General features: G+C 40.5%; 1 protein-coding gene across 4 annotated transcripts in view; it reads left to right on the top strand.

Annotated features, from left to right (window-relative positions):
* Positions 1-16,344, top strand: part of tox2 (TOX high mobility group box family member 2) — a 96,302-nt gene that overhangs the window by 22,805 nt on the left and 57,153 nt on the right. For all 4 annotated transcript variants that reach the window (XM_028574692.1, XM_028574691.1, XM_028574690.1 and 1 more), the window contains exon 2: positions 8,746-8,838. In XM_028574692.1, the coding sequence (XP_028430493.1) occupies positions 8,746-8,838 (93 nt within the window). The remainder of the gene's footprint in view (positions 1-8,745; positions 8,839-16,344) is intronic.

The raw sequence follows: 16,344 nt of genomic DNA, 5'->3' as shown, positions 1-16,344 counted from the left end.
TGTAGTGCATTTTTTTCATGTGTGCTGCTGTCAAACTGGATCAGTACTGTGCAACACATTGATTTTGATTGAGCATCTTTATTGTTTCTCATCACTGGCATTGGGCTTGTCTGTGTTTTTTTTTAATTCTTCCAGCAGCCCAGAAGGGACGACATGCTTCTTGCAGGAAGAAAAAAACAAAACATGGTCAATCTGTTTCATCTTGATTAAGGGAATGTGCTCATTTTAGCTGCATATGAGTTTTTTTTTGTGTCACTGTGTGTGTTAGCGTCATTTAGGATTTGAGTTATGTATAGTGTCTTTATCACATACTGTCCACTCTGTCTTTGTGTGTCCATGTGTGTGTATGTGGGAGTCTGTACACGTCCGTGTGGGCGGTTTTGCACATCCACACATATCTGAACATGTGTAGGTGTATGAATGTGTTGGGTATCAACCATACATTCACACACACACACACACACACACACACACACACACACACACACACACACACACACACACACACACACACACACACACACACACACACACACACTTACTCACAGAACAGAGGATTCAGCTGAGATCAGCAGCTCACCCTAGGCTGTCAAATATTCTGTCAGCACAGCCCAAGAATCACAATTGGACTCTTTGGGAGGCATTAATTCAAAGCACCGTAACAATGCTCTCTGAAACCAAATCAACTGCCTGTAGTCAGCATATCAACTCTCAACTAACTCGGTCCCTCCATCTCTCTCTCTCTCTCTCTCTCTCTCTCTCTCTCTCTCTCTCTCTCTCTCTCTCTCTCTCTCTCTCTCTCTTCTTGCCTACTCTAACACTCTCTCTCTCTGTCTTTGCTGCCTTGTCTTCTCCCATCCTCACTGTCTCTCTCATTCCCACACTCTTTCTCTCTCTCTTCCTCCGATGTGTGATTGAACTTCTAAACATGTTGCTAAAGCTGACTTACTGTACAAGGTTACCTAACATAGGCAGTGACTCGCTCTGCAGCTCACATCTTGGAAAAGCAACACTTTTGATTCAAATAAATGCATCTAAACTTCAAAACATTTAAAATGATATGTTTTACATGTTATTTAAATGTTCTGAGGTAAAGTGACATTTTCTCTTCCTGTCTTACTATCAGCAATACTGTGTTGCTAAAAATCCTTATAATGCAGTACAGATGGTATATTTGCTAAGTTGCTAAGAAACACGAGTACATTTATATCACAGTCACAGAATTTCTCATGAAATTAGATGACAAATGCAAACTGACATTCAGGAGTCTCTGCTCTCCTCAGCAATCCCAATTTGTTAAGGAATTATTCTCCTCTGCTTCTGCCTGTATTAAACTAATCTAGCCTTTGCGTGTACGTCTTCTTGGTAAAAAGAAAAAAAAAAGAAAAGAGAAAATCCCCTGTTTTTGTATTAGCTAAATCTTCTCCCAACCATCTGTTTTTTGTCTGTAATATACTAGTTGTGGGCAGCACACATCCCAGGCTCTGGCTCTGCTTGACAGCTGTTGGTTGTAAGTCGTATTGTTGTAACCCTGTCTTGTTTTGCCTTCAGGAAACTCCGTTAAAAGATGAGGGGTTCTGAAAAAAAAAGACAGAAAAATATGAAAACGAAAAGTTTCTTTTCTCCCTTCTGTATCAGAGAGAGCAAGGGCACCGACTTCAGTTTATTAATGTGCTCCATCTCTCCCGCTTTTGTGTCAAATGCAAAAGGGCAGAAAGTGACAGAAAAGAGAGCAAACCCATTTCAGCAGGCTAGTTATTCATATACATGTTATCCTTGGTAAGAGGTGTAGTGCTATAGAAGTCTTGTGTTTAAAACTGCCCCTGATGTAAATAAGAGACATACTTCATCAATGTATTGCTTATCTCTGACATTCAGCTTTATTGGAGATGATGCTTGATTACTTTTTCATTTGAACTACACTAATTTAGTGTTTCAATTTGCACTTTCAAATATCCTACGACAAACTGTACTTGACCAGGATTGACTGAAGCAAAAATCTTTAATCACATCTATAACTTTTATTCTGTTTCTCTGTGTGGAGTCTTCAGAAATGCAGCGTTTAAGCTACTCAATAATCCACTCAGTTGACTGTACTTAGTATCTGAGTTTTGGCACAATTTTAGATGGTGCTGTTGAATTTCTTATCTACCGGCCTGAAAACATGCAGCCAAGCTGTACTTTGTTGTTCCAGTAGATACAGAATCTACTTTCTGTGACAGCCCTATGTAGCTGCAGGTATAGACACACAAAGTCAAGTTAGAAAGAATGAGAGAGAGTTTGTGGAAGAGAAGAGAGAACAGTGCAGTGTCATAGAAGTTTGAGAAATGAGCACAAAGTCGGAAACCTAAACTGTGTTTCAGATACGTAGCCTCCACTGCCACCATTAATTGTGTTTCTTAAAAATAGCAAACAGATTTTCAGCTGTTTATCACACGAGTGCAGTGCCCATTCAAAATGGGCACTTTTCTAAACGGGCTGATTGCTTGGCCTCCGGTATTGCTGCTTGCAGCTTTTTTGAGAACCGCTCAGCCAAACAACTTCACACCCGACACTGCGCTTCCTTGTGTCCTCAGCATTACACGTGCCATGACACAGTTGCATCTCCTAGCAATGCTAGTATATAAGCGCTGTTTGCTAACAGCTAACAATTTGGGACCAGGCTACTTCTGGGAACAAAAATGTTCATTTTGAAAATCACATTACTGATGCCTGTTTGATTTTGCTACATTGTAACATCTCCGGTCTGTCTCTCTTCATCTGTTCTTAAATGCACTGTAGCGAGTGACAGAGAGCGAGCTTTACCCAGCATGCTACATGCTACAAACTAGTAACAAAAATGTCCCGTAGATCTCAAGAGCACGCACTTGACACTGCACTCCCTTGAGTCTTCAGTAGAAAATCCATTAAGGGTTAAGTTGATCGGATGAACGGTTGTCGAGAAATCGACATACGGACAGACAGAGACTACTTTCATTTTAGTTAGATGTAAATATTCGGTAACAGTCAAGTTTCGACAAATACAGCACCTCTGGTTAAGGGCAAGAAAACATTGTGGAATGAGTTGGGTTAGAAATTGCCACAACCAAAGAAAAATGGGACCTCACCCTCACTTTCTACTGTACATTTTCAGTGTCAAACAACAACTACACGTATTTGCATTTTAACACATCGTGCTAGTCTCTTGAAATGCCAGAAGACTGAGAATAAATAGACTTGCGTGAAAATTACGGTCTGCATTGACTTGTGACAACAAAAACCATTAAAGAAATATAAACAGAAGACAGCAGCACAGTCAGGGGTGGCAAAGGCAAAGCTCTGTAACGATTTTATAATAATCAGTTGTTCCCACCTTAGAAGCACAAGCGTAAGCATGTACGTACAAACAAACTTACATGAATTTACACCAGGAGTAGATGGAGAGTCTGTAAAAGCTGCGGTAAGCTATAAATAGCCCCGGCCGGATATTCCCAATGGTGTGATCAGTAGTTTGAGTGTCAGTAGTGGCCTGAGGCAGGTAGCCCCTGGGTTCATGTCCTGGTTATGGTTGAGCTGCTTAGGCCTTAGTTGACATCTCTTTCATACGCACGCGCGCACGCACCCATGCACGCATGCACACACACACACACACACACACACACACACACACACACACACACACACACACACACACACACACACACACACACACACACAACACATCTGTCTGCCTTTCTCACTACAGGTGTTTGGAAATAAATAATACATACAGTACAAACACAGCCCAATGGAATGTGACATACCTGTTGATTCATAATCTATGTGAAAATAAACACAAATATCTAAACAAACAAATCACTGTAAACATATACATGGGTATGTACAATATGCATCAATATGTTTGTGCAAGTAGCTTCCAGCCTTTAGTAATCAATGCTTTGTATTGATTCACAAGTACTGGCCTAACAAAAGAGAATAAACACATTTATGTTTGAACCTTGAGGTATAGATTACATTAATGCAAGTTACCTCTCTGTTTATATTTCATAGCTCAAGTCTGTCCTTTCTTCAAGGTCTAAAGGCTAGAACTCACACATGGGGGGGTGGATACTGTAGGTATATTAACATTAAAAAAACTCAAGTCCCTGCAAAGTAAAGTTGGTTTCATGAACTTAAGATTCCAATAAATCAAATTAATTTGTCATAATAACATTCTAGTATGATTGTAGTACATACTGTACACCCTTCCAAACTGAGATGGAAATTCAGCTTATGTTTGAACATAAAGCTAAACATATATAGCATGTTAAAATATCAGATGTAAAGCATGGCAGAAATCATGCCTGAATCATCTTCCAGCAAATTAAACAATATCACATTCAGTACAAAATTTATAAAGGAAAATGATTCATCACAATATGCAAACCAATGTTGCACACTGCAGTTGGTTTTGTCTCAGACCTTTAAAAGACACTGAAAAAGTGATTCATACTCTGTTATTGACTGTTAGACCACCGCAGCTAGAAGTCGGACTGGTATTATTCAAAATGTTTATGCAACAGAATTGATAGGATAATGTATGTTACCAGTTGAAGAATATCAGGAAGAACAGCACCGACGGGAGCAGAATTGAACAATGTAGAGACTGAATTTGGAATGAAAGTAATGTTTTGTGTCATTGAGCTTTTGATGTCAGTGTGCAGGCATTGTTGAGCGCATACTGTACGTACAGTATGGAGCACTGTCTCCATACTGTATGCATACATGTATGTACATGTATGATTGTGTGTGTGCATACATCACTGTATATTATAGATGAGTTATAGGGTTTCCTCATAAGCCGGTCTAGGCCCTTGCATTCCTCTCATCGGTGGAGTCTTATGTGTGCAGGCCTTTTAGCTAATCTGGGAAGAATGTCGGCTGCAGACACACATGTGTTCCATTAAGTCTAGATCTGCGTAAATAATATAACATGCTAACGTTACAGGTAACTATAGCCCCACAGCTGTGCCTTTGGCTTTGCAGTGCCCCACAACCCCCGCCTATAAAAAGGCAATGCTGATATCTAATGAGTAGATGTATCGCAGTGTCTAATGTGCTTTAGGCTGCTGATTTTTTTTGGACTATTTATTAGATAATAGAGCCCAGCAGATTATTTTGGATATTGAGAATAATAAAAATCTGATTTTTTTTTTTTGCTTTTCCTTACTGCTTTTGCTTTTACAACATAAATATAATGATATGTCTGGGTTAAGATATTTTACAGTCAAAAATGTTTTAGAGCTTTATCAGAGATGACATATTTACGTAATATATATATATATATATATATATATATATATATATATATAATAACTATAAATACAAACATATTACAGTAATCAAAAACATACTATAAATCAAATATGTACAAAAAGCCACCAATTAAGCATTTATTGCTGCAGTTAATGTTTTGCTTATCCGACAATTTGCATGTTGATACCATTATATTTGCGATCTTGGCCGCAGATCAGTATCAGTTGGCTTATATATTATATAATGTGTTGGCAGACAGCTCATTGTTGTTAGAAATATTCAACATCGCAATAGCTTATCTTAGCGAATATACGCTTTCAACAAGATTTTTCAGAATCTGTCATTTTAATCTGTACACGAGCATAAAATTCTGACACAAGGCAAGAGCTGTGCGAAAAAGCACCCCCTCTATTGTTAATGGTTCCACATCCAGATGACCGTCATTGGCTCTCTGTGTTTATTGTCTGCCTGCTTAGCTTGTACTGATTGGCTCCACTCTGCCAAGCGACAGGACAATGTTTGCTTTTGCTGTCTGCCTGGGGAAGTCCCTTTTGTCCCCAGCCGGGCCAAGCTACAGTAACTGATACAAAGTTCAGAGGATGCCAGCCTCTTCCTGGTGTGGTGCAGCATCTTCCTGTGGCTGTACACCAAAGTCAGTTAGAAACTGCGAGTGAGTTACACAGTTGTTTATGTATTTATTTTACCTTTACTTTTCTCTGCGAGGATTACAGTAGCGTGAACAAACAAGAGAACTCTGGCTTCGGCTCTATTTTGGTCAGAATGAGAGTGTGGGTGTGCGGGATAAAAAAATTAAATAAAAAAAGAATAAGTGGTTGGACTCAACATGGTGTCGAGCAGAGATGGTAAACGGCTGGCAGCATCTGGGTTTGGTAGAAATATCACAGAAACCTAAAGCCAGCCAGAAAGTGAAAGAGGGGTGACAAGGGTGAGAGCGTCTGAAGTGAGGACTAGAAAACAAAAGAAAGGTGTCAGAGAACAAGGGTAGAGAACAATGCTTCTTGCACTTGCAAACTGTTGTGAGCCAGCAAGGAAATGTGAGGAGTTTGGCTGTTGCTGTTCTGGGTGCCAGCACTCCTAATGAGTCTGTCAGGGCCAGTTAGCACAGCCAGGCCTGCTTGTGTCCCCTCCAGGCCGCAGACAGCTGTTATTAGCCCCGTAATGGCATGCCACAGGGCCAGATTAGCCTGGCACACTGGAGAAATATCAAACATTCACTTACTGTGGCTCCTTCACTGGCTAAAGCAGCTATTCTGCGAGGCATTCATTTAGCTGAGATGCTGGCAAGCTACCTAAAAAGCCACGAAAGAAAAAGTCTCCACTGAGGGATGCAGTTAGTGTACAGTTGCTCCTCTGGAAAGGTAGAGAGAATTTTCTGATGTACAAGGCACAACGTACCGGGTCATGTTGCTGATTATGACCTAGAATAGCACTGCAAATAATTGAAATAGTAAATAAATATCTATATTGCAATAAAAAGTTTATGCACTTTTTTGTGTATGGGAAAACAGTATATCCATTTTTTTTTTTTTTTAAATGAAAAAAATGAAAATGAAAATCCAAATGGTTGTTTTGTGAGTTTTATGTTCTTGGTTGTCAGAACGGTGCAGCATCGAGGAAAGTTGTAAATGAGAGTTCTCTTTAATAACGCTGGGTCATCATTATGCGAACCATATCGACGAGATGGCCACTGCTGTCTACTCATCTGTTTTCACCTTTCATAATGAGCACAGGAAATCAAACCCTTACACAGCAAGTACTCTCACTCTGCCTCAGGGGATAGCCTGCCACTGTATACTGTCTATTGTAGGCTATTAGATCAGCATACTTTTAGTACATACTGTATACTGTTCTGCATAGAACGCTGCTTATAGGGCATAAATCATGGTCTTTGAGCCTGTGATTTCTCGAATACGTTTCATGCATGATATGTTACATAAGCTTTTGCATACATTGCTTGTGGGATTCACTGCGTGGTGGTAATCATTATGCTTTTAGGCCTATAAACATAAGGTGTGTTTATGGAGGTTCCACTATAAAAGCTGAGGACTGCTATGCTCATGTGAGCACTGACTGGATGTGTGTTTGCCTGCGTGTTTTGGTTCAGGGATATTTTCACACTCAATTGTTAAATATAGTGAAATACTGACTCACTGCATAGCAATCTGAAGCCCTGCCCTTGGATGTAGCCTGTTTGTGTGTGTTTGTGTGTGTGTGTGTGTGTGTGTGTGTGTGTGTGCGTGTGTGTGCGTGAGAGTGTGTGGATGAGGTGACAGAATGAATAGATAAATAGTAAAGCAAGTAAAAAGCTTAAGTTCGAGAATGTGATATTTGTTCTAGATTGCTAGTTTTTCTCACTCAATAACCTACATCACATCCTCATTAGCAGACTGTATGTAATATGTGTGGCAAAACCAACAGGCACTTTACATAGCAGACAGGAGCCATACTCATTACCAATATAAATTCATGTCTTATCCTCTTATTTATGAGAAACAGCATAGCATTTATTTTAGCAGCAGTACAGAAGCAAAAATAGACACTCCAACACCAGACAGAAAAGGATGTAGATCATTTTATCAATTAACACGCACACGGAATAGGTCATCATTGTCGAGATGACAGAAACACCATGCAAACTGTTGACTAGATGTTATAGAAGAGAGATTCTAAGAGTGACAGAATATCAAGGAATCACAGAGGTGCAGTGAGATGTGTATAGTTTAAGGTGAGGAGAGAGATAAAGACGAGGAGTTAGATAGAGAAAGTGAGATTTGAAGTGAATCCTGGGATGTACCCCCGCTGGGCTACGGTGTGAACCACACTGAGCTGCCCTGTCTTCCCCTGGCAGGGACCACTTGTTGCGAATCATTAGCTTCCCAGCTACTGAGGGCTTTGCCATCACTCCCTCAGGTTGTGTTGCACAGCTGAAACCCACATAGGCAAGTACAGGGAGGAGCCGGCGGAGCCCACCACTCGAATTATCATCTGTGTAACATATAGAAAGATGGAGTCAGTAGAGTTCAGTGGAGCTGAGCACAGGAATCCTGGCTACCAAACACAACAGCTTAGTTCCATTAGTGCCGCTACTGAGCCAACCTTATCCAGTTATTATGTGTGGTACATCACCATGAGGTGATGTGATCTAACATGGCAGCCAATGTGCAGGCTCTCCGACTTGGCGGAAATTTATGAAACTAAATGAGGACCGCGAAAAGAACTACAGTATGTATGATCCCTGCACTATGGATTAAAAAAATAAATAAAACTTAAAAAAGTAACTTTGAAACTGAATTAGTTTGAAACTACTTTAATTTAAATCTTGATCTTTTGATTGCGCTTTTATTCTATAGCGTTTGAAGTGTTTAATTTATGCAAAGTTTCACGCTGAATTCTCGCTAAAAGAAAGTAAATATACTTAAAAAATGTCTCTCTTTCTTTCTCCTCTTCCAGAGCAGATACGCTGCTGCAGATCGAGGTGTGAGACTCTACAGTTCCTTGCCCATGCGCCCAAACCCTGACAGCAAGAGACTGCCCTCTACTGGGGTAAGACCCATCCCTCTCAGCCCTCTCTCCCCCCTCACCCCTGCTCCCTCACCCCTAGGTCTCATCCATACCTACATGTACTGACATGCCACATTGAACCCCTATCCATACACTAAGAGCCACCGAAGAGGCCTTCACACATTTGCACAGCAAGGTTGTCACAGGATATAAGTGACAGTTCACAAGCAGTGCAGACAGTATTTCATGGGTCAAAGTGTGCTCCCCTCGGATGCACAGTAGCTGGAAGTTGTTGATCCTTTGATCGAAAGCTTCTGCATAGAAAAAACTGTTAAAGACAATGACCAATATCTGGTTTCAACCAGCCACACAACCCATCATGTTGAACTTAGCATCTTCCTCAACTACCATGACTTCTTCCACATCCTTTAACCCCTCATCCCACTACTACTCACCCCAAGGGATCCTCACACTGACAGACCTGCTCAGTCCCCCGTCCTCAAACCATCACTGGCCACCGCAAGGTTCCCTATTGAGCACCCATCTGACTTGGTGGTTTGTGTGGTGTCTGCCTGGTAGCTTCCAACAGAAGCGTTTTGCTCCAGCTGATAGGCAAAACCAACCGCCTGCTAGTGTATTTGTGTTTACACAGAACAAAGGCACGCAGTGGCTTTCTGGAAACAATGCTTCTGCTCCTGACCTATTTTAGGTTAAAAATAAAGGAAGGTAAATTGTTGATTGAGTATAGAGATTTCGGTGATTTTATTCATGATTTCATATAATTGTTTGCGAGGACGAAGTTAATTGACGTTTAGTGATGCAGCACTTGCAGTACTTTGACTTTGACAAAGTGCGAACAGTAAGTCTGCTTTGTTTGTGACACCTTTCTTTCATTTTTTTAATAAAAAAAAAGAAATCTAGTGTTGTGAAAATCATAATTAGAATCTAGCTTGCCTTGCTTTTATGCATTTATGTAACAAAGGAGAGAAAATGAAAGAACAATAGAGCAAAAAGAGAGAATTTAATTTCATATGTCCCCCTTTTTCATGTTTCACTCCATGCAAGTGCTTTTTGAATTATCTCTTCTCTGCTCCAGGGCTCAATGAGAGGAAGTGTGGGTGAGCGAAGGAGAGAAAGGGAAACAGAGATGGAGTGAAGAGAGAGAGAGAGAGAGAGAGAGAGACAATGTGAAAGCTGTGTAATATTGTTGGTGCGCACCTTTTTTTAATTACAACAGAGATTGTATTGATGTCTCAGGCCACATGTCCTCAATCATTTATCAAGGGGGAGAGTGCTAACAAAGCATTTCTAAGAAACCCATCCTCTCCTCGGGCCTGGAATCATACGTTATCTAAAGTGAATATTGTTAATGCTGTTCTGTGGAGAGACCCACTTACAAATCATGAGAATGAGTTCCTTGTCAGTACATGCATGAGGTAGTAAAGATATATATCCACTTTCATCTGATCCTCTGTTGAGCAAATAAAACTCTGCGTCTAAATCTCTATGCAGAAATTGTATTTGAAATGAAGAAGGACATGTTAAAAGTGATGAATAAACATTCATGTAAGGTAAGGAACATTTCTAAATCACCTAGTTGTGTTTTTTTCAGGCTCCAATTTAAAGATTGCAACTCTGACACAGATTAGAATTAATCAAAAAACAAAACACAATACACAAGGAGACAATATGTGCTATTCCCCCTCCCCACTTTTTGGTTTTCTGTCATTTCCTTTAGTCTGTTATTACCTGGGAGTAGCGTCAATACAGTAGCAGACTGTAGCTACAGGCTGCATGGAGAGGAGGAGAATATAAACCACTTAACATGCAGGAGGAAACCAGACGTTTTTCCATTGCACTTATCAGGTGCTGTGGTGAGAGCAAGTATCAAGGTGTAGTAGGTCTCTGCACCCCCCACCACCCCCCTCCTCACCCCACAGCTCCTCTCACCCATCCTCTCCTTCCTCCCATCTTCCTTCCCCTGCACACCCCTTTTATTTTCCCCTGATCTCTATCTCTGTCTCCCCCCTCCTGCCTCACCCCACCACCGCTCTCCACCCTCAGTTCAGTTAAAAGTGGGCTTGGCACTTCCGCAGCATCAAGCCCCCCCTCACCACCACCACCACCCCTCCTTTTCTCTCTGTCAAACTAACCTCCAACTCCTGCTCTTCACCTCTATGTTTCCTGTCAAGGTGCACTGCCCCCTTCCCCCAACCACCGGCTCTGCCCCCGCAACCTTCTCCTTTTCTTTCTTTCAACATCTATTATGGCTCTAAATGCCTACAGTTCATTTTTAAAAATGCTCGGTGCAGAGGGCCTGACCCCCAGCGCTCTGCAGTGATCTTGCAATCCCTGCATGTACACGAATGGGGGGGGTATTTGTGGCTTTGAAGATAATCTCTGCCTTAAAATAGAGACTCTTTATTTTAATTTTACTTCTTTAAAAGGTAACTTCAGTATTTTTTTAACCTGGACCCTGTTTTCCCATGTTTGTGTCTAACTAATGTGACCAACATTTTTGGAAATCAGTTCAGTATTGCGCAAGGCCGCTATAGCCGGCATCCACAATACAGGCTGCATTGTAACCACTCGTAGCATTTGTGCACCGTCCATTTACATTCACTAAAAGTGCTTGTTTTGCCACTGACATGCTGCAGATTATTATTGTAAGTGTCTGATGACATAATGGGAACGATCCCTACAGAGATAGACCTTTTTGTTAAAGACTAAGATTCTTTTTGTTTAACAAGAAACCGCTCCGAAATTGCCATCACCAAATTCACCAGACTCCATTTAAATAAACAATACTTTTAGCGTTTATAGAGCCAGCATATTTTCACATGTAAATGGGTGAATTAAGGGTTTATTTTAACCAAACCAGAGTGGTGATTGATGGAACAGTGGAAAGTAACTCCCTTAAAAACTGCTAATTGTCATTTTTCATTATTGTTGCCATAGGCAGAATTTTTGTAAGAGCCAAGCTAGCTGTTTGAAGTTGTAAAGAATTATCTATCTCGTTCCACACTGCCAAGTATAGCTGTGCAATTTCAGCATATGGAAATATGTCTTGTGCATCATTACATACACATTTCCTCTAGTATCACCCTGACAATTTGGTATATTTGTAAACTTTAGGATATCCACTAAAATTTAAGATAACACTCAGTGGGTTTGAAACAGTGTTTGCCTGCACATCATGAGTTTGCAATAACTGACCCACTGGCGGATCAGTGAGCTTTAATAGGTACGCTCAGTTTACCAACCTACTGCATGCATGGTGCAATGTGTTCAAGTTTTGTCATCTATAATGGAGCTACAGGAATCTGTACAATGAAATCAAATAATGAAATATAATGAGTGTTTAGCAATCACTCTCAAAGCTGCTGAAGTGGAAGTTTGTTTCAACTCAGGTTGGATAAGCATCAGCGTATTCTTTGCAGGGAGTCAAACTGTTTGAGTTACGGTTGTAGCTGTTGTTATTGTTGTTGTTGTTGTAGCTCCACTGCCTTGACAGGGATACATATAGGGTGAAGGTTCAGAATCTGCGATAGCGTAGAGAAGACAGGATCGTTTCAGGACTCTTTCTCTCTCTGTCTGTTTCCCTTGGTTTCTACATGTCTCTCACTCTCTCTTGCTCTCTCTCCTGCTTTGTCTCTCTCTCTGTCTTTCCCTCTTTTTCCAAGCTGATTTGGAGCCTTGCATAGTCAATTATGTAGGGAGTGAGAGATGGAGTGGGGGCTCCGGCTTCCATATTTTGGTGCGATATTAATATTGCATGAGCGCTATTCTGTAGTGAATATCTAAGAGACTGCCTATTAAGGCAGCAGCAGGAGAAGAATGTGACAGACACACACACAAACACACACACGCGCGCACACACACAGACACGCACGCACGCACGCACGCACGCACACACACACACACACACACACACACACACACACACACACACACACGCACACAAACCACAAACACTGTACTGTATACATACACACAGCCAGCCAGAGAGCAGGGGTGAATTAGTCAGGATCATGCACAGGTTTGTTATAATTAGTGTTTTCCAGATTTATTTTGGTGGGATAATAAGAGTGACTCATTTTCCTGTTTAATATGTCATGTTTGTTTATCTTGACATGGCTCACATCACGCCATACAGTGAGCGTGTTTGATGTTGGTGAGAACTGAGTGATGTTCCACTGTAATTGTGCTAAGAATGGAATATTTTAATGAACCAACTGAATGAACAAACAAAACAGAGACACAAAACAAATGCCTGCTGTAAAAAAAGAGTGAAAATTGCCAAGATAATTGTGATATTGCAAAGCAGGAGTGATCTGATGGCAGGCTATGTACATGTATTTTCTGCTGCTGGGTGGGTATCAATGATGCATACAGCAAGTGTCAACAGTGACAGGCTGAGAAGGTCCCTAGCAATGACTGAGAGGCTCAGCACACTTGATGCTTTTTTGGGTGCTAAGTGGGGGTGACACTGGATAGTCTGTAAAAGACATCTCATTTCATGCCACCGCAGTTTGAAAAAAGCATCTGATTTTAATTAATGTGTCATATTATAAGCATAAACAAAACACAACAAAACATGTATCATTTGCTATAGTGTTTTGTGTTTTGTAAACCTCAAACAATCAATGTTGTTAGGTGACATGGCTGAATAAGGATGGTTTTTAAAATTGATATACTGTATATCATGTTTTAATGTCATCAATCAAACACATTTATTAACACACACACATATATAGGGCTATAACGATTAGTCTCAAAATTAATCAATTCATTGTTTTTCTTTTTTGGAAAATGTCAGAAACAGTGACATACAGTCATTGTAATTGCCAAGGCGACATCACATGCCCTGTTTTGTCCGACCAACAGTCCAAAACCAAAAGATAATCGGTTTACTATCATGTAAAAAAGAGCAAAATCAGCCAATCCAGGTAGAAGGTATGATACTGGAAGTGTCCTGCATATCAAACATAATGATCAACTGGGAGTTATTTTCTCACAGGACTTGGAGAACATGCTAAAGAAGTTTTTCCCTCTTGCAGTCACATTGCCAGTCGCTGTCAAAAGCCCAGAAAGCCTAGCCTGGAGTCGACACAGCCAGTTAGTCCCAAGCCCAGAAGCATCACGCTGGGCCTGACATCGAACAAGTGCTTGGTGACCTTACAGCACCAGCTGGAGTTAAAAGAAGTCTTTAAAAGGCCGATTCTCCACAGTAATATCATCGCCCATGCCTCAAAGAGTCTGGATTAAGGCCCACTTTCCCTTGCTAAAATGTAACAAATGTGTGAAAAAACATCACAGCCAAAGCCAATACGAAAGGAACAATGGGAGAGGAAATGGAAGTAGAGAGAGAGAGAGAGAGAGAGAGAGAGAGAGAGAGAGAGAGAGAGAGAGAGAGAGAGAGAGAGAGAGAGAGAGAGAGAGAGAGAGAGAGAGGGCTAGGAACCGATATAGGAGAGGCAGAAAAGAAGGGAGAAAGAAAGTGAGGGAAACTCAACATCTTAAGATCACCCCAATCCCCCCTCCCTGCCAAATATATCAATGTAGTTGGCTTTCTCTGAAATTCAAATGGCAAGAGAAAAAAAAAAACCAGATAAAAAAGAAACCTCTGGCTTTGGAAAAGGGGGGGTGGGTGTGTGTGTGTGGGGGCGGGGGGTTTGCTGTAGCTGAGAAAAAGACCTGCCATCTATGTATTAGTGCTCCGTAAATATTACATGAGCTCCACATTCGCTCAGTTGTTTGGCATTACTTCCACTGGATGGGTATATTATTTTAGAAACCATGCCTTGTTTATGAACAGGCATGACCTACTTCCAGACACTCCTCTCTCTCTTTCTCTCTCTGGTATTTTTTCATTCTCTGCCCGCTCTCTCCTCTTTCTCTTCCTCTCTCTTTCTCTCCCTCTCTTATTCAATCTCAATCTGCGAAATCTCAACTAGTTGTCCCTGCTGAACAATTACAAGGCAGAGAGACCCAAATGGAGATGTTTGTAGAAAACAACATGTGTATAATTAAGGTTTAATGAGCTCTTGTCAGGGTGGAATGTGCAATTAGATTGGTAATAAAAAATTCTGCTTGAATGCTAGTGGCAGAGGCTGGATGTGGAGTCAGCATGGCAGTTTATGAAGGAACAGTGAATTATTGTGAGCCCTATTGATAGAAACATACGGTACTGGATGCTGCATTTAGATTTAAATACATGGTGAGGTCCCAAATACAGAAAGAAGTTTTTTTTTTCTTCCTGCTGGTGCTGTATTGTGTGTTTTCAAATAACTGTACTGTACTTGTGCAAACCAGATTGGTTTCTTCGGAAAACAAACAGATGAAGTTATGCTTTACTGCTACAGAATGAAACAGGGGAAAATGATTGTAATTTGAATGGAGAAGGTCATAAATGTCATTGGATGCAAGAACATAAAAGGGTGAGCTGGTTTTTATTAAAAAAAATCTCCAAAAGTCATTATTAATTAGAGAGCATTCAGAGAGCATATACCTCAGCCAAGGCTGCACAATGTTTTCTTAATTGAAAATGTTTAGACATTTTTAAATTTCCATCTAGATTTGAATCTGCATCAAGTATCACAGTGAAAGACAATCCTGCTGATTAACAAATGGCAGCCATGGTATTTGGAGAATACCTAAATCCTGCCCTGGCATAGGAAGGCTTTGTACATGAAGAGGTTTTTTTTCAAAATGTCAAGTGAATCGCTTAACCACTCGCTTATACCTTATGGCCATATAAGTTCATTATGTTGCTATAGCACCATCTATAGTTGAAAATAAGGCTGCAGCAAATTATTATTTTTTAATTTTGACCAATTTGCCTATTATTTTGTCTAAATGTGAGCCTCCATTTCGTTACATATGTGCCTGCACATTGTGTCAACACTGTTATCCCGAATTAGTTGACTTTACTAGAAATTCGCGTGGAAACCTGTTGCCTTACACCGTCCAAGTTTTTACACAAGGTGAAACTTACCAGGTCAAGTTGTATTAACACAGAGCAGGACGTTGATGCAGTAGACAAATCATGTTTACATTAGTAGTCATTACTAAAAATCCTTAGTAGACATAAATCATTTTTGTATGTCAGTATCACTCTCAGAACAATGAATTTAATACATTTGTCCTAAAAATACATAAACAAAGACATTACACATAAACCATTGTAATTTCCCAACATATTATGTTACGTGAAATGTTTCACTCAGAAGATAGAGTCACTGATTTCCAATCTGTGTTCAAGCCTCTACTCATTTTCTCCCTGCCCAGAGCCCATTGGTCCCCACCCGGGTCTCGTTCATGGAACAATAAATGTAGATAAACACGAACACTAAAACCAAGGTAACATAAATGCACACCCAAAACATTAACAGAACATTATTAAAACACACTTTAACTAGGACAGAAACCGTTCAGAACATATTTTTTTTTCCCATGAGCCTTTCCCATCAGCGCAGAACAGTTCCAATGACCCCGCCCCTCCCATACAGAAACTTAACATCCTTAGTTATCTGTGCTAGATATGAT

This window comes from Perca flavescens, chromosome 4, assembly GCF_004354835.1.
Source record: "Perca flavescens isolate YP-PL-M2 chromosome 4, PFLA_1.0, whole genome shotgun sequence".
In the NCBI taxonomy this organism is placed as follows: Eukaryota; Metazoa; Chordata; class Actinopteri; order Perciformes; family Percidae; genus Perca; species Perca flavescens.
Note: the sequence above shows the minus strand (reverse complement) of the source record. Positions and strands in the feature narration are given on the sequence as shown.